Source organism: Alligator sinensis, unplaced genomic scaffold (genome assembly GCF_000455745.1).
Source record: "Alligator sinensis unplaced genomic scaffold, ASM45574v1 scaffold741_1, whole genome shotgun sequence".
NCBI lineage: Eukaryota > Metazoa > Chordata > Crocodylia > Alligatoridae > Alligator > Alligator sinensis.
This window is the reverse complement of record NW_005842212.1, coordinates 1543674-1566117: the sequence shown is the minus strand read 5'-3', so window position 1 is coordinate 1566117 and position 22444 is coordinate 1543674. Positions and strand designations below refer to the sequence as shown.

The following is a 22444-nucleotide window of genomic DNA, read 5'->3' as shown; positions in this document are numbered from 1 at the left end:
GGCAAATTTTGTAAGCCAAGTGTTATTCTTTTTCTTCAAAGACTGACATTCCCCTGTCAACCCTAAACCAAGTGTTCCAACCCCTACCACCTTGTGCTCACACTCACTTGCACATAGCATTTCCAAGGAAAAGAACAGACAGTGCGTGTGCAAAACCCATGGGTCTCCATTACTGCCCATTTTGCATATACAAATGAGTTGCACATGCAAATCATGACATTTGGATCTTTCCGTGTTCAAGCTTTGTTAGGTGTAAGGGGAAAATAAAACAACTATAATTTGTTGTTTTGGTACTGACTAGGGGACAGAAATGTGAAAGGCACTCTGTCAGGAGTAGATCGCGGTGGATAAGTATGGGCCCAGTTTTATGGGGTGTATAGTACTGGAGACCCTGAAGCCATGCTGGCTTATACCAACAACGAATTTGGCCTTCTGTGTGCATACTGGACCAGGTGCTTGGGTGGTGCCAATCAGTATAATTCCATTGATTTCAGTGGAGTTACACCAATTTGCCCCAGCTGAACAGCTGGTCCAGCATTCTCTTCCTGCGTAAAGCTTAATGGTATTAAAACACACCTCTGCTGTTATAGTCCAAAGCTGGAACACAAACTATTCTTGTTCTCATCCCACCAGTTTCCCTAACAGCCTTTCCATTTGAGCCTCTTGGTGAAGGAGCACCTGGGAAGTTTGATTATCCACTAGCCCGCACGGCATCTATCAAGCGCAAGCATTTCCACTGAGGTGGGCTGCTTGGTTCCACAGGACTGCCCACACGTACACGTGCTTGCATGGTGGCAGCCTGGGTGAGTGCGGACCGTAGGAGATTAGAGAGAACACAGGGCGGTAAGCAGGCTAACGGCCAAGTCAGCATGAGAGCAGAAGGCAGGGCCAGTACATGCAGCCTGGTTCGACTCCAAAACACCTGAATTCCCAGCAGAATGACCTTAGTTGTAGATCTCTGCACTTTGCCTTTCTTCTATCTGCCCTTCTTATTTCCGGGCCCAGCAACAAAAGGATTGGAGAAGTGCAGGCAGTTAGTGCGTGGTCACAAGCCCGATATCTCTGTGAGGTGGATGGTTAAGTTTTACATTCCTGTATCTATTTTTATGGCTGGGCAATGATTATACTCACCTATGTTAGTTATGTCTTGGGAAACTGAGGCACTAGCTACCAAGCGATTTAGTGACTGAGACAGGACTAGAATCTAGCAGCCTCACCTTGCAACATTCACACCCGTACCTGGGCAGACTCCCACTGCGTTGAACTGGGACTAGATTGGGCTAGAGATAAAATACGCTGTTTCCTGCTGTCCTTTGATCACAATGGCTTCCACTGGAGGTGTGTGCAGCCTAGTGGATACAGCTCTAAAATGGGACTCTGGAGATTTGGGTTCTCTTCCTAGGTCTGTCCCTGTCACACTGGGCTACTTGGGACAAGTCACTTCACTGCTCTGTTCCAGTTTTCTCCACTGTAAAACAGGGGATAGTTTCTTTGTCAAAGCATGGAGACAGAGATATAACTGACGGAGAGTGCTAACAGCAAAGTATTGCAAACTACTTACAAACACTATGCTACTAACTAATGGCTAATTTGGAGAATCCATTTAAAAGTGGGAGAGAGAAAGAGAGTTCATTTTAAAGTGTGAATTAGCAACAGAAATGCTACAGAAGGGGCTTCACCGTGGGTTTATTTGGGGGGCACTCTGCCTCCTGTAATGATGAGCCTGTGACACTTTGAGCACTGAGTCAGCACCAATTCAATGCACTCTGCTCAGGTGGGGCAATATGTTTTATTGCAGTTCATGAAAAAAGCAATAAAAGACTTACAAACCATCAGGCTGATGGTAAACGCATGAAGCTAATAATCAGTATGATAAGCTATCAGCAACATGAATAGGAAACTGAATGGGGATTTGATTTCCTTAAGCTTTTGTTGCTCCTATTCAATTGTGCTAGCAAACCAGCATGGGGCCTGTTTACAAAGAGAAGTTGGCAAAACAAAAGACAGTCATGGTCAAAACTGACTCCGTCAGTTCTATATATTTGCACAAGAGGCCCCTGCGGAAAAAAATGTATCCTGAAACACCCTATTAGGCTCATTCACCTGGAAGTGATGAGTAAAGTGAGGAAGACTTCAAGGCTAACTGGATCCGTCACAAAGAAATTGGTCTGAAACCAAGTAGACTTGAGGAGGCTTCATAGTCCAAGTAAAAGTGGCCAGTGGCACTGCAGAATTGAGCCCAAGCCTTCATCAAAGTTGTGCTTGCCATGAGATGCACACAAAAATGCTACTGTTCAATATGAGCAACAGACAGCTCCCATTGATTTCAGTGGGAATTGAGAATGCCGACTTCCTCGTGAAACGCAAAAATCTAGAACTCAGAGATGATACCTTTAATTAGACCAACTAGGACATTGCAAAAAAATTACCTTTTTCTGCAAGCTTTTGGACTCAAATGCCCTTCATCAGGCTCAGGGAAAATTAAAGATGGTAAAAAGTCCCCATAGTTAGGAAATAAATTTCATTTTTGCACAGAGGAAGCTGGAGATGGAAATCTGTTCCTCTGGGTCCACAAAAGTGTCTTTGTGAGTTGTTCCGATTCTTCCTTGCGGACATGTCAGAGAGCCAGTACGCTTCAGATACCTAGTTACTAGTACACCAGATGAGCAGATATCAGTTTCTTTTTGGTGAAGGCAACAGATTTATACTAGGGCAACTGAAAGGGCCCAATGCTTTTCAGCAGTCTTTGCCATGCCCACAGCTTTTCACAGTTTGTTTGCTAAATGACACATTATAAAAATAAGTAAGTGCAATTGAGACACTGTGTTAATCTCAGAAGTTTAAACATCAGTCTGTAATGACTACTTTATAGAGGTCCGTGGCAAACCACTCTATGGTGCCTGCAGGAGATTTATCCACATGCATATGTTAAAGACTCCTGGGAATTTTCTCACATGGAGAGAAATCTCGCACAGAAACTAAATCAATTCAAAACATCCCTGTCATTCATGCTGTCACAGAAATACCACCCAGAAAGAAGTGGCTTTTACAACACCTGAAGGAGATAAGAAATGCTGGCCAGCATACCAATAAGATGGGGCTTTTGGAAATGCAGAGTTTCCAAACCTGATCATTAGTACAGCTCCTCGAAATGCCACAGAAAAAAACGCTGTCACCTTGCAAAGGAAATGAGGGCTTAGAGGTACTGAGTATAAATGAGATTGCAGAGATACAAGTAGTTTGTAAAGTGCTTTACCAAAATCAAGGGATTTAAAAAACAAATCAAGCCGGAACATACCCAAATTCCATTGACCATGCCTAAGCAATTGCTCACTACCAAGAGAAAAGGGATCATGCAACCTGAATTTCTAACTATATACAAGCCATTATAGAAAACAACCCTTCAGACACATCATAGTTTGGCTGTCAGACCCCAGCAAATAAAACCAAACCAATATACATGACAGAGAGTTACAAAGAGATGATCAGACCCCCGGTTCAACTTTGCAGTCAGGTTCCACTGTAGTGCTGCACATTACGATGAGAATGGACCATCCAGTTTTATCTCATAACTTGCTCAGATCAGGCTTTAAAATTATTGGAAGGGGAGGAAGACAACCCAGCACAAAATGATACAAACACATCCTTCTGGTAGATTGTGCAACGTGCTTCATTCAGTAACATCACCTGTGCTGAGCCGTGCAACACATGTGATGTCAGGAGATTCTGGATCCTCCAGGGTTATCATTATTACAGCATCCTTCACCCATTTGTCAGCAAGCAGCTCTGCTCCCCAGCTGGCTGCTCAGCATGATACCAGGGTCTCACTTCTGATTGGGAAGACCAACAATAGGCTCTCCCCTGAGCCATGGAGCCATGTCCCTCCATAATCAGCTGGCAGGAGGTGGCATAACAATTTGATAGGCATCCTCTCCAGGAGGCTAAAGGTATCCATCAATCATGCTGCTGACACACTAACTCCTAGCTTGCCGAGTCCCTAGACTTTAAGAGCTTTTTGGGTTCCAGACAGCAATAGTGGATCTAGGTCAGAGATAGAGGGAAACAGAAGAACCCATTCATCTTTGATGTGTGCAAAACAGGCCAGAGAAGAAAAACCATGTTAGCTAGGTTTCACCTGTTCTATATTGTCCTCTACATTCAAACATTTCCCTTAGCAAACAAGCAAGTGCAAAGGAGTTTCTATTCCCAGAGACTAGTCTCTGGCCACAGAAGACTTCAGGTCATCCAGAGAATGAGAGGACTTATCTTGACCTGACTGCTCAGGTTAAGAGAGTTCAAACGAACCAAAACCCTTCTGTGTCTGCTCAGCCATTCTAATGCAAGACTGAGATGTAGGAGATTGCTTACAGTGCTCTTTGATAACATAATCACTTCATTATCAATGCAATGACTTGTGTCAGGGGTTGTCCCTAGGCCCTCACAGGTGGTTGAGATAAAGAACTGCTTCACCGGGGGAAGAAAGTTCTACAAGAACCGATTCTCTCCTGCCTGGAAAAGCAAGGTTACAGGTAACAGGTTAACCTACTTGCCCTACAGAAGGTTTTTGTGAGCTCTAGTCCTGCATGTGGGTTGGGAAATGGAATTAAATCCCTAGGGTCACTATTTCAAAAGGGTAAAGAAAGACTCCTATGCCCCTTGGCCTCAGAGGGAGCATGAAACAAGGCTGGCTTACCTCTCTGCTGTCAGATCAGTCACGCCTCAGTTCCTTCTTGCTTTTGGGGTACTGGGCTTCAGCAAAGCCAATGGTATTGTTCAGCCTCTGGTCAAGCAAAAGTCTGAGACAAGTAAAAGCGTGCATCAAAATCCAGATGAAGTGTAAAGCACAGTTCTTGTAGACAGCCTCTTTTGCTGGGTCACAGCTCTCAGGAGGGCCCCTCTATCTTCCCAGCCCTCAGTTCTACCTTCCTAAGGCCACAGTTTTTTGGCCCACTTCCTGTGCCTTGGTTGTAAGGGTCCTCACCCCACTAGGCACAGGGGAGGAATACAAGCCCTCTCACCACGAGAGGATCCAGCCAGCTGACCCTACCCTAATCAACATGTATTATGGGTTTCCAGGGCTGCAGGCTACACTGCCTTGCTTGAATGTCTTTTGCTTCACCCCCACACCACCTGAGAGCTTGTACCTTAGCCCTGCACCCAGCTGTCTGGCTCCCATGGAGAACTGGCCATGAACTCCCTTTTTTCCCCACTCTGAGTCTCTCACTTTACTAAGCCACCTTCCTCCAGCCTGCAGTGGTGTGACCTTCAGAGAACTACAGTTTCTGGTCTTTAAAGCTGCTAACTAGAGCAGAGGTGTTCTGGGCTTAAGCGTGTCTGTGAAGGGATGGCACACCATGTAACAAGCCGTGTATGGGATGAAGTTGAGAACTTTTTTCAGCTGTGTTCAGGAAGCTAAGATAAAGCCTGTTGGTCAGTAATCTTCTTTACCAATCCAAGGAATAACCTGATGCATCAGACTTCAGAACTAGTTTCTGTCTCCATCAGCTTTACCTTCTACAGATATATGGTAGGAAAATGAGAGAAAGTGCCAGTCACTGCAGTAGAGGTTTGCACTAACACTGACTGCCAGTAGGCTGAGGAACCAGCAGAGATCACAGAAAAGAACTGAAATACACTTATAATACACATCTGTGTAATGACTGAAACAACCTATGTCTTGCATGGATTACAAAAAAGCAGCAAAAGCAATCCTAAAGAGTGGGACTCCTGAATAAGATCAATAATAGACTTGAATCAATCACAGGATCAATAGTGAAAAGGTGGTGTTTATTATCCATGTAAATGCACTTGCTCTTCACACAAAATGATTTACACAATACAGGAAAAATTGTTGAAGTTCTATGGATTTTGGTTCTTGGAATTTCCAAAGCCAGATATCATTAACTCTTTTATTGCTGGAGCAGGAAGAAAAAGAAGGAAAATATAAAGCAATGGCACATAACCAAAAACAAGGAGACCATGGAAGAAAGCAGAGATAACTATTAATGTAAAAGATGAATTATTGCAGAATTGTTGCCAATTCTCATGATGTTTGGAGCTCTTAAGCTTCAAGGTCCTGAACTCAGGAAAAAATGCTTTTTTCTTTCGTTTCTCTCCAAAAATATTGGGGAAAAGATTTAAAAAGTGATATCTAAAGACTCATGTGTGAAAAGGTAAGCAAGAACCATTTTTTTTTTAGTAGTTATTTTTAAGTCTCTCTCATGAATGTTGGGGCCCAACTCTTTTTTGGATGCTCCGAGTCAGCAATTCTGTTGCATACCAGTGAAGCAAGAGGAAAACAATTAACTTGTGTGGAGTTTCACTTTATTTTTAAACAGGCATGTGGTTGGTATGTCCCAAGCTTATTAAAGTTTGGGTATGTCAGTAGATGGAAGAAAATACTTAACAGGAAATACTTTATATTCTGAACATGAATGACAAACTCCTTTAAATCAGTTCAATCCCACCCCTACCAACTAACTAAATGCTGCAGCAGATCATTACCAATGGTGATCGAACATAGCAACATTTCAAAAAAAAAATTGTAATTGCTATGCTCGGTCTATGCAAACCACAGGAGACAGAGTTTGAAGAAAACCACGCCACCACAATAGTCTGAAACAGGATCTTTCTGAGAAAAATGCAGTAGTGGAGGATTAGTGCACTTGGAACAGCATGGCATGGCTTGCTCCCATTTGTGATAACCCCATGCTGTTTGGGGAAAAAATAAAGTTCTTTAAAAACAGAGCCATAACATGGACAAAATTAGGACCCAGAATATACCTTTAACATAAATGAAATCAAAACACGTCCTCTCCGCCACCAAAAAAACCCAATAAGGGATAGGATATTAAAGTTTAACACTCCTTTTTGGATATTGTGCTATGATAGTAATGCTTACCTCTAACTTAATGAAGTCTTTGGATTTTAATTTATAATTGCTGGACCATTAGCCACCTAGTCCTGAAAGCTGATTTGAACTTCTTTCCTCCAATGAATATTTGATGAGCCCTATCAGGCACAAGTGAATCATATTATTTCATCAAGACTGAGCTTGCAACCTATAACTGCTGATCAAATCACTGTGCTAAAATGGCATATAGTAATTGTTTTGGAGGATGTATCTAGGCACTTGACTTTATGTTGAGGCAAATGGCTGTTAAGCAGGTGCTGAAATGCAAGACTTGATTTTACAATTGTATGAGTGTAGTGTGTTCTCTGGAAAGAATTGTGTGAGTCCTTCAACATATGTGGAACAGTGAAATTGCTCTGGATGTATAGTGGTAAACATTTCCCTCTCTCTGGACAGCTAAGCAAAGGCAGAAAAAGAAAATATAACAAAATCTGTCTCCTATCTAACCCAATAAGTATCATGTAAAATTTAGGAATCAAAAGATCAAGGCTACAAGCAGCAATTACCAGTTTAGTCTATCCAGTGATTACCAGGCAGTACACGTAGATGGTGATATTATAACACCAGCATTTGTTCCATGTAACATTAATGGACCACTAAAATCATAATAAAATAACGGTGTTTGAAAACATTTTGGTTGAACTCGCATCCTTATGGTTCTTCCACAGTCACATCATGCTGTAGTCTGGGTTTATTGGGATTATGTTCAATCAACCAATCAGCAAGCCAAATCTACAGAAGGAAATGAACATCTGTAAGGTCATGTCCTTATAAAAGAAAGCATTTAAATCCTTTCCATTCCAATGTAAATCGAATCTTTTGGTACAGAGACCGTCTTAAAAGGACTCAAAATTGTGTATCTGGGTTCATTGTAAGCCCTTCAAGTGAACTCTGTTTAATATGTTCTCCTCCATCAGTGTTGCTCTTGAGTGCTGAGCTGCTAAAACTGAATTTTAGGAGATAAATTTTCACGTCAGGGACTATGTCTACATATGCATTTGTATAGGGGCACTTCAGCCCTATCTTAATACCGATAATAATGAGGATTGTATTTAGAAAATGGAGCTACACACAAAACAGACCCAAGTCAATTATTATTATGTCCACTCTACTAACATTAACAACTATTCTAATAAACTGGGCCCTCCATACCAAGCATCACAATCTCTTACACTGTAATTGTCTTCAAATAGTTTACGGATGTCCTTACAAATGTGACATTCTTGTATTTTTAAGCATCCCATAATGTACCTTTTCTAAAAAACTGTAACGGTATTTTAGCAAAACTGCAGGCAACAGGAATACCCAAATTCTAATCCCATCCATACTCTCACTCTGGCCTGAGGCAAATTCACATCTCTGTCTCAAATTCACCATTCTAAAAAGGAGTTTATAACCCTGTCTTAATTCACAGATCTGTTCATCCTTAACCTGTGGATGTAAAGTGATAAGTGCTAGTAAAGTACTTACTGGTCTAGGAAGGGGAGAAATTATAGCAACAGAAGGGAAACGTAGGCAGCATTTAGTGTCAAATACTAAAAGACTGGTTTGCATATAGTTTCAGACAAGTAGAATGCCAAAAGAGTCCTTGTTGGTTAGAGGGCAAGCAGTAACTGAAACAGCTAGAGATTTGAATAATAATGACAATGCTGAAATGTGTGATCAAAATAGTACAACTGGGAGGAAAGCTTTATAAGTACAGAATTTTACAGAAGCAATGAAAGAATAAATATTTCAGGAGAGCCAGAGTCCAGGTGAAGAGAACAGTGACAGCAGATGCACAGACAAGATTATTATAAGGCCAAACATAACCACTGTGACCTAATCTGACCTTTTCTATAACAAAGGCTAGAGGATTTTCCCAAATTAATTTGTTAGAATCTGACTATAACTCCTGGAAAAATAGCCAATCTTGATTTAAAAATCATCAGTGATGGAGAACCTGGCATAAATTGTTCCACTGGCTAATTATCCAGCCTGTTAAAAGTCTTCATCTTATTCCTCATCTAAATTGCTTTAACTTTAGTTTAGGAAAAAATAGTGTTGTTAGGAGACAAGGAAGTCTTCGCAGTCTTTCAGTCTGGGAGAAATGGAAAGGTTTTAGGGGCTGAAACAAAACCTGTTGAGTCAACAGGAGACTTTCCATTGACATAAATGGAATACAAGTCAAAGGGAGTAATTATAACGGATCTAAAAGCTCATTTAATTAATCTGACCTTTATAACAGGTTCAATACATCATTAAAGGCGACTAGATTCACAAGAAAATGTAGGAAGGTTTTCTACAGCCAGTCAAGTTATTCAGCATATATTTTACCCAAAGGGAATGTAGATAATATCACTGAAGGAGAGCTTAACAGTCAAGTCATATGCTAACTAATGCAGATATACCCATATAACCAAGAGAGGCTCTGGCTCTACTTAAGATAAGCAATGAATTTGATATCACTAATTGCAACAAGTATAAAAATGTAGTCTTTCTATGTTAACAACAGTTTTAAAAAGGTACCAAAGCTTCAATGCTTATGGCCTGCTTTAGCAATCTCTCAGAAAGCATTTAATTTCACTTGCTGCACAGTGGTACCAGAGATGCTTTCTTTCAGATTCTTCTCAGCAACAGTAAATACAGGCGGTCAGATAGCTGACAACATATCACAGCTGCCACTTACCTCTGATTTCCAGCAGTCGTACATGCGAGGCTCTCCAATAGCTGCTTTCATTGTTAGAAACAGTTTTCATAGCAACTCCCTACAAAGTTGTTACCTCAGACCTTATTTCATTTAATGTTTAGTACAACAGGCAAAAAAAGAGGGCTGGTACTCAATTTTTGTAGCTCAAATATTATTTTAGTTAGATATGCAGATGGTGGCTAAATCTGTGTAGCTCAGATTGCCTTTTAATCATACCAGAAGAGGAACTTTGCTAGAAATACCATCAGGCACCACAGAATAAACATACTACTGTACCAGGCAAGAAGGCTGTATGACACAGTACCTACCAAGGGATCCGCTGGTTTATGCTTACAAAGGGCAGTGAGGCCAGCTAGTAATGTTGGATTTACGTAGAGGTTCAGGTAATCCTTAGCTGCTTGTCCAACTTGAATTGGTTCCAAAATCACTGGAAAAAAGTTTAATTGTTATAAACAATCTACTTATAGAAAGTGGTAGTTAGCTGTGGAGGTCTGGAGTCACACAGAAGCTTACAGTGTTAAATGATATTCCTTCAAATGTTTAATACACGGTGGATATGTGTTCTTTCTAGCTTATTATAAATAACCCTTAGTATGGCTTCTCTACAGGATGCTCACTGTGGTTCAGAACAACTGCAATGTGTCACCCCAAAAAATTATTCTGGAAGCGATGTAGCTCCTGTGCACTAATTCTGCTGTGATTTTGCACTGATATGGGTGGTTGCACCAGGGAAAAGTCACTCGTACAGGTGACTGGAAGAAGAAGAAGAAATAGAACTGTTTCTTGAAGCCATGTACACCTCACTGGATATTTATCAGGGGAAGGGGACTCGTCGGGGGAAACACCTTCAGTGCTCTGTTACCATTTTGAGAAGGGAGAGTCTCAGTTACCTTAAAAGACTGCAAAAGGTAAAGGAGATGTAAAGGTTTACTTGGTATTCTGAAGAAGAAAAATCCATTGTTTCCAGGAGGAAGATATTCTAACATCCTTTTGACTTAAAGATCCACACTAGGTTTTGAGACATGTTTTTAAATGATAAAAATGTTTCCAACTAAACTAGGCCCCATCCTAAACGTTTGGCTGGAGACAAGTAGGAATGGGAGAAGAACCATATCCTGCCCAAGAGGACTTATTATTTACAGTCTACAATCAATAACATTTTACCTTCAGGAAACATGAACCGAATTTCTCTTTCTGCTGATGAGAATCTGAGACTGCCATGAACCGCATTCCTCAGATCATCTGTCCCATAGATTGCTCTTAAACTAAAAACAAGAGAGAAAAGCATTTGGCTAGCAATCGTAAATCTCTTTCGAGTGTCTACAGTATCACTCGGATTGTAATAAATACAATACATAACATATAATTACCAAAATTCATATTTTTTTATTTTACTTTTTTCTGTTATAGAACCATTAGGCAGCTTATACTTCAGTACTGTATACGAACCAACAATTTTCTGTGACAGACTACGTGTTGTACATTTAAAAATACAGGTGAAAAAAATCTGTATCACACCATTATCTCAAACTGAAAATGAACTGTCCCAAATCCATATGCTTTTTGTACAAAAAAAATGAAATTCTGACCCAGAGAAGTTAATGGCAAATGCTTTCATTGACTACAGTGAAGCCAAGATTCAAAAGAGACTCTATTCTGTATTGGGTTACCTGTCAGGGTGTGTTTCCTTAGCTTTTATGCTGTTTGATGGCCCAATTAGCTCCTTCCAGTAGGAGATTGCACAATGTCTGGCAAGAACCATAGCAACTAAAGGTCCAGAACTCATATATACTGTTAAATTAGGAAAAAACATTTTTCCATATTGGTCTGCGTAAAAATTGCTACATTGTTCTGGGCTGAGTTGGAGCGTTCGTTTCTATAAAATATAAAAGGAAAAAAAAAGCAATATTTAATCAAAAAATGCACAAGTACAAAATTTGTGCTTCTACCAGTACTTACTCTCATTACGGCAGTTCCTAGTATTAGAATATTGAGTTAATCATAGAGTTCATAGACAAGTAGGGCTGGAAAGCATGACCTCAAGAGGTCATCTAGTGAGTCCAACCTCCCTGCCTGAGGCAGGAAAGCTTCAAACAGGGATCCAACCGGTGAGCTTGGCATTATTAGCACCACACACTAACCAATTTTGTCTGTTCTAAAGGACTCATAAAAGTGACAGAGAAGCATTGCGGGATCACATGTTTGTCTCCTAGGATATGTCTATAAAATAACTAGAGGTGTGATAGCAGCAAGAGCACAGATACCAATGCTAGCTTTAAACTAGCTAACAAAGGTACCAACAGCAGTGAAATGCAGCAGCATGGACTTCAGCGAAGGGTAGTAACTCAGGTACCTGCTCAGCACCCCAGGCAAGCCCTGTACAGCACATACTACAATCTATGCCGCTGCTTTAGTTATAGGATAAAACCTAACACAGGTATCACTAGCTATGCTAGAGTCACACCTTCAACTGCTCTGCAATAAACTTTTAGTAACCAGGACATCAGGTCTGAGAGGCGTAGAAGTAAAAACTGCAAACTCACCCTGGGCTCTGACAGCCGAGCTCTGCTCTTTCTGGCTCATGCAGTAATAATATTCTTCAGCTGGAAGTTAGGTGCTAATTCTGTTGATGTTATGTGGCTAGAGCAGAACCCAGTTCATTTTTGCAGAAGTGTATTGATTCTACAGTGTTAATAGCAGGAAAAAAAGCCTCATTTTTTGCCAGAAAATTAGGCAGACACACATTTGAATGCATGCAAGAACTGGTTATGGGAATAATCACTTGTGTAACCATAAACACAGTATAGCATTTTTTCAACCTAATGCATAATACTGATTAGACTGCATATGAGAAGCTGAATGCATTAGCTGTGGTTTATGGTTTAATTATTCAGCTACCTCAATCATTTTTTCTGCAATTTTCCCTTAATTGCAGGCCACTAACTATACAACTGTTCCATGTTTCATTCAAAGTACACATTTTTCAAAATAATTATCCAGCTTGCAGGTACCAAGGGCTAAGGCAATAGGTTCACAGATTATCAGTGGGGACAAAGTAACCATTAGAGGGAGGAAGCACAATAAATAAGAAGAAAATGTACATTTTTTTAGTCTGATCCTATGAGATATGGAACAAACAGTGCCTGTTAACTTCAATGCTGATGTCAATGGGCACATCACAGAAAGCTCTAAGGACCTCCTTGCCTTTCCAGCTCTTCAGTTTTAGCTTTGTGTTGTCTGATGCACTACATATATATTAAACGTTTTGAAGGAAAAATATTTTCATGAGATACTGAAAGGGGAAACTCACAGATGTTGGAGTATAGTTGAGGGGGGAGGCAAACCTAATGTGAAATGAAGATTTCAAGTCCTTACTTAAAGGCTCCTATATATTGGCATAGAACACAATGCTGTGCTTGACACCGACCCTTTTAATAGCTGAACAGTCCAAACAAGCAGAAGAAAAGAAATTACTTGACTGTTAGGCTGTTTCCCCATGACAAAATAATATGTAATAGCTATGAAAGAGTGGCATCTAGTGGCCTATTACTGAAATCCAATTGTGACTCATGATGGCAGACGTGACAGCTAACCTTTACAGCCTGAGTGTTTAACTTGTTATTTCAGAGGACAATGGACAGCACTCAGTGCTTTAGGAAAGATCTGGGGTGGCACGGGAGGGGGCAGTGTCTGTGTGTCCTGTTGAAGTTGGTTCCTACCCTTCCCTCACTGCAGCTCTTGGGACAGCATTGCCTTAAGCTCCAAGAGATCCAATTTTGACTTTATTCTGCTTCCTGCGGACTCCAACACTCTGTGGGTGTGGGGGAGGGAAACAGGCAACAGAGCAGCCAGAGCTACTCTTTCATAGATTTCATAGACATCAGGGCTGGAAAGGACCTTGGAAGATCATGGAGTCCAGCCCCCTGACCGAGGGGCAGGAAGTCAGCTAGGATAAACATCCAAATATTTCTTGAGTATCTGGAGTAGGTGCTTGCACCACCTCTGTGGGGAGTCTGTTCCAGGCCTTGGGGACTCCGACAGTAAAGAAATGTTTCTTTACCTCCCTCCCTTCAATGCAGCGGGTGGCTGCGTGCTTTGCAACTTTTGACAGAGAAGGACAACACTTGTGCAGAATGTTTCTGGATCATATCAGAGCAAACTTTGGTGTTCCTGGGGAACTGCTAGGAGGCTTTTTGCCTTTTAGTGATGAAGCTGATTTACATGCTTCTGTTTTGTAAAGGGGGAAGGTATAAACTGCAGATCATAGCTTGGGGAATATATTTTCAATTCATAGTAAAAATATACATTCCCTTTTAACACAGTTTCTTCTGAAGACTACACGTGAGAGCTTCAAGCAGCATGAACCAGACACCGGGAAGGCAACAACCTTCAATTCCCCTGCAGGTTGGAAGAAGAGCTGTAGCAGGGATGATTTGGAAGCTGACACCAGGAAGTTCCAGGTGCTGGAGGAATTTTGCAATAGCTCCAGGTACACAATGCACCTCAGAGCTGTAAGCAGCAACACTGAGGACATGAGGCTTCAAATAAAGATCCAAGTTCTTGCTGTTCAAATGGTGTCCCTTTATTATTGCACAGAGCACTGCACATGAAAAAATTACTACAGCTAAAGTACACAATTCAATTCTGATCTGGAACTGAGATGAATAAATGCAACAATGCGGATTTAAAACCTTTTTTTTAGAAAACACACTTACAAAATTGTGAGGTGTGCTGATCAGAAAAGTTGCAATATTTAAACGTGCAAGTAGGCAAAGCCACAGACATAAGTGAAAAACTCAATGCCAATTAATGAAATTAAAAAATGTTGTCAAATGCACATGAGCTACTGTAATCTTTAAAAAGTGGTTCCATCTAAATAGTTGCTTGAAACAAAAAACATACCTGTACTTCCTTGTCACTAAATCAGAGTTAAAGTCTATTGACAAAACCAGTGTTTGCCTGCAGTCAGCAAGTCAATTAATATAACCACAGTTACATCAAACATTCTGTTCTACTGCACGCAGCAGAAGCAAAATTACTAGCTCATTTATATTTCGATCTTTTGTTTTGCTGCTGGTGGCAGGTGATGTATAATTAAAGCATGCAAACCGATTTTCAGACATCAAGTTGTGTTTGCAATGCTGGCAGAAAATTCTGTGTTTGATTTGTGAACTAGGAGCATTTTCTATAAAAACCACAGGGACAATAAACATGGAGCATCAGGATGCGTGTGTGTGTAGAATCTGCTATTTTAGGTCACTTTTTTCTGACACTTCACATCAACACTGACAATACACTGGACCTTCCTCCGTGCAGGAACTATTACCTGAACAATGGTGAATCCTGATCTGAGGATTATTTCTTCTATTTCTTCTTCTTTGTCAATGACGTCAGGTTTGATGAGGGCCAGAGTTCTCTCTACGTAAATCTGAGGTTCGGGCATTAACATCTGCATCTCTGCTCGTCTCTTACTGCAAAGAGAGTGTGTAATCATAGTTGGGGCTTGTCTACACAGGGTGTAAATTAGGGTGTCATCAGCAACTCTCACTAACTCTGTGCAGATATAATGACCACCAAGGAACAAGTAGTTTAGTTTACTTTCAAAGAGTGTCCAAACAAGGATTTAGTATGGAGCTGCCAGTGTGCTACAAATGTATGCCCTAGCTTATTATACAGCAAGTTCCCTGCGTAGAAAAGCCCTTAATATAAGCCCTTAAACTTAGTTTCTTGTTAGCTGAACCTGCAGTTCCTTATGTACCAGTATCACTACCTGCTTTGACACGTTGCTCAGAGAATATGAGAGGGAGCGAGTACTGCCATCACACACAGCAAGGGCCAGACACAAAAATCTTCTGAAAAAAATATTAGACGGTGCTACCTCGTGGACGAAAAGACACAGGCTCATTGCAGCCCTTCCAGATAAGCTGGGAAAATTTTGGAGGACTATAATAATCCACGTGTGCAGAGGGGCAACGGCAGAGGGCAAAATCAAGCCCTAAAACACGAATGCCCCTGCCACGTGGTACATATATCACACAATCACGCAATCAATTCAGCTGTCGAAATGTATTGCAAGGTTGTGCCATATATGTACAGCGTGGCAGAGCCCACATGTGCCAAGTCATTATCACACGATTAAAAATTACTGAGCTATAAAAAAAGAAATAAATAAAAGAGCCCACCAGCTATAAAGTTAGTGCTTGAAAACACGTAACGACTCTAGAGCTGGTTTCTATCCAGCTGTAACTTAACTGTGTAGCCAAGCTCTACCACAATCTTCCTTAACAGGGGTCATCTTACTGGTTTTAGAGCTAAAACAATGCAAAATACATTCGGGCTCATAATATTTGGTCAGCAACTGGTCTGGAGGAAATCGGAGAAACAACGTGCAAGGCTGAGCGCCGAGCAGCACGAGGGCCTCGGTGAAGTCCGAGGCCGCGTCCAGACGAGCGCGGCTGAGGCGTATTTGCCGCACCATCACGCCCCGCACGTTCGGCTGTTCTCTGCGCTGTAGGGGAGCAAAACGGGCGTGGGGGGTTTTTTCATCTCCATAACAAAAGTAAAACCCGGAGCGGCGCACGCGAGTCTGCTCAAACCCGGTCCTCCCCACCCCGGGGTGCCGGCGGAGCCACAGACCTGCGCTGGTGTGGAAGGTTTTTGCTGAGCCAGGCAGGGCCAGGATGAATTAAAATAATGAATATATTAAATTGATATATGATTCATTAATAATACATTAATTAATAGTATTAATTAAGCGCAAAGCAAACCCCCGCTCCCGCCCCACGCACCTGCCCTCAGCAGCGCCCCGCGGTTGCTAAGCGACGCGACACCGGCCCGAGGCCCCGCCCCCTACGCGCCGCTGCCAGCCATTTCGGTGTTGCTGCTGCACAGCGACTGGTCACTGGGGAAAAATGAAATCAATAAATTCAAAACAAAACAAAACTCACTGATGTCCCTTTCCTGCCAGCCTGTGCCCAGTCCTTGTTTGGGGGGGTGAGTGTCCCACCACACACAGCAGCGATGATTTCCACCCTTTTATTGCACTGATGTCGTGAAACAAAACAAAACTTCCTTTTCGTTTTTCATCCAGGGAGGGAGGCACGAGGAAGGTGGCGCAGCAGGGCCCATACTAAAAGTTTGCCTAGGAGTCTAGGTACGGAGCTGACCGCCCTCGGCTGCGGGAAGCTTTCAAGCCATCTTTGTGTAGTGTGCGGAAATGAAGGTCGTGGGCTCCCTTTTCTGAGTTTAGCAGATTTAACCATCTCATCATGCAGCAAAATGGGCAGTGGCCTGTCTGCAGGCTGAAACACGGGAGATGAAGCAGGTGGGATCAAAATGAATGGGGGCTGAGAAACGTGGAGTAGTGGGGGGGTGTCTTCAAGCAGCGTTTCTTCACCTGTGGGTCCTCACCCAAAAGTCGGCTGCAAGGATGTATGAAAGGGTTTTTAAAAGTGGATCAACAGGCTTGAAAAATGGGTTCTCCTTTAAAAAGAAGAAAAACGTGGGAAACTGGCTTTGCCTTTTGGCTTTGCAGGCTGGCAGAGTTTCAGCCTACAAAGGGCTGCTTGAGCCCTGCATACCTCATATATACCCCCTGCCCCACATACTGGGGGGGACCAAGACCAGTGGATCCAGAGTGAGGGGCTCTGGGTTGGGACTGGCTTTTGAGGTTTACAAATGGGTCCTCATACAAAAATGGTTGAGAACCTCTGTCTTAAAGGATGGGGGCATCAGTAGCTATTGAGCACGGGAGTTAGGGAGACAGTCTCTGAATCGGAACTTCTTGGATTCTCCCTCCCTGTCAGCATCCACTCTCTGCCACTAGGTACAGGGGACTTGCCAAGATGAACTTATGGTCCAGCTCAGTAAATGGCAATTCTTATGATGTAGCCTTTCCATCCGCACAGCCTTGCCTACTGTATGGATACTGTCTCCTGTTAGACCACGAGATGTCACCGTTGCTCCGCAGAAGTCAGCCTTGCCCTGCAGCTTTTGTTGTCCCTGGAAAATAAAATGTCAAAAATGGCCGTGAGGTGTCTGCAGTGTGTCTGCCGCCCGGCCCAGCTCATCCGCAATGCCAAGGCAAGCAAGGGTTTGTTTCGCTTTTTACAGGAACGGGTTCTTAAAACGAATCTAAGAAACCTACTAAGCTGCCCCCTTTTCAGGTACAGCATTATGAGACCCCTTCCTAGCGCCTTAAAGTCACTGTCTCCATGGAGCAGAATCACGTAGTTCACCAGGGCAAGCAGGGAGATCTGAACCTGGCCCTTGAAAGGTAACAGAGGTTGAAAGTTTTCCACCAGTTTCAGTTTCCAGCCTGAACTGCTTACTTATGTACATACTGTATCTCTCTTCTCTTCCTGTGGCAGGCTGCGCAAGGTATTTCCTGTCCCTAGGCCTACGCAACCTGCCAGCTCCAGGGGAGCAGTACATGGTTTTGTGACACACCAAATGCTTTCGGACTGTATAAAATGATAATATTAAAACATAAAGTGGGATCCTGGACTGAATGCATTTACTCATCTTCTGTTACACTCCATGCAAGCTATTTTATTATTTTTTTAAAAATGCTGAAATCTGCTGCTACATTTCTTGTCGACCACATGAGAACTGTCTCATTTGCCACAAATTTCTGGCTGCAGAATCCTCACCTTAGTTTGCTAAATGTTATTCATGTTCAAGGGTTCTTGTAAAAGGCTAGAAACCAGATAGTTAAAGATATTTAGGTAATTAACACCTGTGGAAATTAGGGTGAATAAAAAGCTATTTTGGTTGATTGATTTTTAACCTCAAATTAAATGTTCTTAAAAACAAACCAACATATTTAGCATTAACATTGAAACTATGGTCCCACATAAAGTATTAAATCCATTTGAATCAAATAAGTATAATATTCAGTCTACCTTTGTGGCTGAAGTTTAAAAAAAATCCCACTGAAATGGGGGAAGTCATTGATGAAGCAGCCAGAATCTGAGTTTGCAGCAGTCCTAAACCATTCTTCAAAGAACTGCACAACTCAGTAGCTCTTTTTACCCATCCAGTTATTGTTGCTGCATGCACAAAATGGGTACTCACACATGCATAGGAGCAGAATTGCCACTGGCGTGCACAGATGCTTAAACTGTAAGCACAGCTGCATTAACAATGTAAGCATATGTTTAAGAATGTGTGAATGCACATTTCTATGGCTACATCACTCCAATAAATGAATTTCTGTTTGAGAGGGTTCCCATTCTTTCTTCCCCGACTGTCTTTTTCTTCCTATGAATTTCTTGATCTGCTTCTGACGGCATTTTTCCTTCTCCTGTGGTTGCTTACAGAAGTTTTCTGGAGGGAGGAGGTTATCTAATTTTAGTTTCCTGAATTGGCAAATCAGAAAGCTAAGACACCTGAAGATTCAACCAATTACTCTGGGCTTTCTCATGCTAGGTTTCACAAGTCTTAGTAAGATGGACTTAACAAATTTGAAGTTGCTTATGTATCAACTGAAAAATATTATTCTTTATTTCCTCCCACACTCTGAGGAAATAAAGAATAATATTTTTCAGTTGATACATAAGCAACTTTTAATAATGTCCAAGAGAGTCCTGTTACTTAAAAAAAACAAAAAACAAAACTAGCCCTACAACATAGTACGTTAGCATCATCAGTATATATTATCACCATGGCCCTTGAGAAAACCTCTCTGGTAACTTCAGGTATGATCCACACCCCACTCTACTCAGTGGAAAGCCTCACATTTAGCTTCAGAGGACTTTTGATCAGGGTCTGACCCATGAATAAATACTGAAGTTACAATTACAGTATAACGAACGTCGGTTGCAGTTCTGAATTCTTCTCTGGGCGTACCTTTGCCGCTCTTCTTATCTGTTAAGAGGTTTAGCTAGCCTTAGTAGTCTTCTTTATTTTTAGCTGCTTGAAATATATACACACTGAAGACTTCTGGCTACAGGTGCGTTCTGGTAACAAAAGACCACCGGTATTATTTTATTATTTTTTAACCACTGGTATTATTTCAGTGCCCTGTACTGTTGTGCAAATGTGGAAAAATTAAGTGGGTGCAGTTTGGTTGACTGTTTTTGAAAAGAGTCTGAGGCAAATCCCATTTTATGTGACAGAATAACAGGTGAAAGAAGAACTAAATGAAGGACAGTGACTAGTGCCAGGGATTACATATTCAGACCATTTCTTCATGCTTGTCTACTGGACAGATCTACCTGCTTTTGGCGGTGAAACACTGAAATCATTTTTATGAATAATAACTCATTGGTCATAAATTTACCTAAATTAAAAGGCTCCCCCACCTTTTGCCTCTGTTGCTGCCACCTATTCCTTTCTGTCTGTCTGCTTCTCTCTGTCCTGCTGATCCACAGCCCTGATGTGCCCCCAGCATCAGCTTCCTTTGCCTCTCAGCTCACTCAGAAGATGCAAAGCAGCTTGGGTGCAAATCAGCAGGCTGATTTCCTCCACATCTACCATCTCTTAGCTGAATAACTCAACTTCCATGCCTACAATTCTAGTGGTTTCTTTGGTACTTTTGATTCCGTCCTCACACTTCCCCTTTTCTGCACAGCAGCTTACCATTTCCTTCTTACTGAAATAATACATGACCTTCCCTCTCCCCGCAGCTTACCTTCTCTAGCCCCTTCACTTGCACCTGTGACCCCTATCCCACTCCATTTCCTTCTTGGCCTTTTGGCTTAGACCAACCTCTTATAGGCTAAGATCAAGTGGGGGCATCTGAATCCCAAGATGTCCAGGCTTGGGTCTGCACGTAGGATGCCTGCTAATGGATTTGGGAGTATCTGAAGTCCCAGGGTGAGGGCCTGGGACGGAGGGTGATGGCCAGTTTCAGCACCATACATGGTGTTTAGAACGATTGACTTCTGCCTGCTCAGTTGATCTGGTTTTTGGAACAGCTGAGTTCTGCTCAATTGATATGATTTGGAACCAATCTGGCTGATTATTTGACCTGGAACATGAAATATATTAATGAAAAAATCCAATTCCATTTCCTGATCTCCCACAAGCTACTCTTGTCCCCTACCTTATTCTTCTTCTCAGTGTCTCACTCTCCTCTGGCTCTTCCCCATTGTGATAGTCTCTCCCACCTTAAATAAATCCACTTACGCCCATAGGTGCCTCTCCTGCTAATGCCTCTTGCCATCCCCAAGCTCAGTAAACCGCTTGTTTACAGGTACTTTTTGGAATGCCTCCCCTTCACTTCCATCCTAGTCCCTCTGCAGCCTGGTTTCTACCCCTTCCGTTCAACTGAAACCCCCTTTTCCCGTGTCTTTTAGAAACACTTCTCTGTCTTTACCTTGACATGTCAGTCACCTTCAACACCTTCAGCCAGGCTCTTGAAATCTTGCCCTTCCTTGGCTTCTGTCTTCTCCTTGTCCTCTTCATCCATTTCTAATAATTTGATCCTTTGGAAGTTTGGAGGATCCTCCACGTCTCTCCTACATCTTTCCGTGAGGTCGCAAAGGGTTCTCTTCTCCTCTCCTCTTCTCTTCGTAGCCTCATCCATTAAAATAGCCAATTGCTCTCTGTGAATTATGTCTAAACTCTAGATCAGGGCTGTACACTGTCCAAGGAGCTAGGGGCCACACACTATGTGGGCCACACCAGCAGGAGCTGTATGCACCAGGGGCCATGCTAATGTGCGATACGGGCCCCTGGCATCCTCCTGCTTCACCACATGTGCAAGCAGCAACCCCACCTCATCTCTCTCCCTGGCTCCAGACTTCCCTGCTGCACTGTGCCGCAGGCTTCTCCAGTGCCATGGGCAGCATCTCCCCATCCCTTAGGATGGGAGCAGGAAGCAAAGGTCAGGGGCAGGCAGGGGACTTAGGCTGCAGCACCGACCAGACTGAAAGTGCGGGTAGTGGCTAGGTGGTAGCCCAGGCGCTGCACATTAACTATGCGGCCCATAGGTTACCAGTTGAATGGCCCTGTTTTAGATATTCTCCATCTGTCAAATCTAAAATCTTGGCCTGCTTCTCTGACACTCCTCTGTGGAGATCTAGCCATCAGTTCAAGATCAACATGGCTAACAAGCTCTTAATCTTCCTTCCCATGCCCTTCACCCATCTCCTCTCTTAATCACTGGATGCTGTCACTACCCTACTTGTCATTCCACCTCATAGCGCCAACATCATTTTCAATTTGGCCCTTGCTCTACTTGGTCTCATATCCAGGCCATACCTAGGTCTTGCACATTTCTTTCCGTGCAACATCTCCAAGATAGGACCTTTATTATCCACCCATGCAGTCAAAACATGTCTGGGCTCTCACCAACTTGTATCTCAATTACTACCATTTTCTTTTCTCTAGTCTTGATAAATGAATGGGGCAAAAGCTCTATTCAAATTACCGCGGGCACATCAATTATCTTCCTAACTCATTGCTCTGACTGTGTCACTCGTCTTTCTTTTCAGCTAGAGCAGGGGCAGGCAATTATTTTGGGCGGAGGGCCACTTACTGAGTTCTGGCAAGCCATTGAGGGCCGTATGACAGGCAGCCAGGTGCAGTTAAATATTAATTTTCTAAATTTTTTAGGGGCCCCGCGGGCCGGATAGAATGGCCTAGTAGGTTGCATCTGGTCCCTGGGCCGCATTTTGCCCACCCCTGAGCTAGAGGCTCCTTGTTTATCACCTCAGACATAAGCTACTCATGTCCCATTTCAAGGTCCTTCTTGGTATTTTTTTTATCCTACTTACAATCTCTCATCTAGCTCCCAAAGGCTAATTCTCACCTCCAATGAATCCCAGGATACCTGGTTCCCTTGCCCACATCAGCTATTTGAACACTTTTCTCCTTTTTCCAGGGCTGCTCTCATG

At 42.4% G+C, this 22444-nt stretch overlaps 1 protein-coding gene across 5 annotated transcripts in view; it reads right to left on the bottom strand.

The window, feature by feature from the left end:
• Window positions 1-22444, bottom strand: part of NME5 (NME/NM23 family member 5) — a 49003-nt gene that overhangs the window by 22729 nt on the left and 3830 nt on the right. Inside the window, exons 1-7 of one of the 5 annotated variants that reach the window (XR_001358276.2) lie at window positions 16391-16445; window positions 14929-15073; window positions 11273-11478; window positions 10767-10867; window positions 9911-10029; window positions 6902-7645; window positions 4694-4796 (exon numbers count right to left, since the gene is read on the bottom strand). Coding sequence is in view for 4 of the 5 variants with exons in the window: in XM_014521409.1 (XP_014376895.1) it covers window positions 7565-7645; window positions 9911-10029; window positions 10767-10867; window positions 11273-11478; window positions 14929-15057 (636 nt within the window). In the remaining variant the exon portion in view is untranslated. Of the gene's footprint in view, window positions 1-4693; window positions 4797-5785; window positions 7646-9910; window positions 10030-10766; window positions 10868-11272; window positions 11479-14928; window positions 15074-15902; window positions 15926-16238; window positions 16276-16390; window positions 16446-22444 lie in introns of those variants that run through there. The other 4 variants (XM_014521409.1, XM_014521410.1, XM_014521412.1 and 1 more) reach the window with 4 other exon arrangements.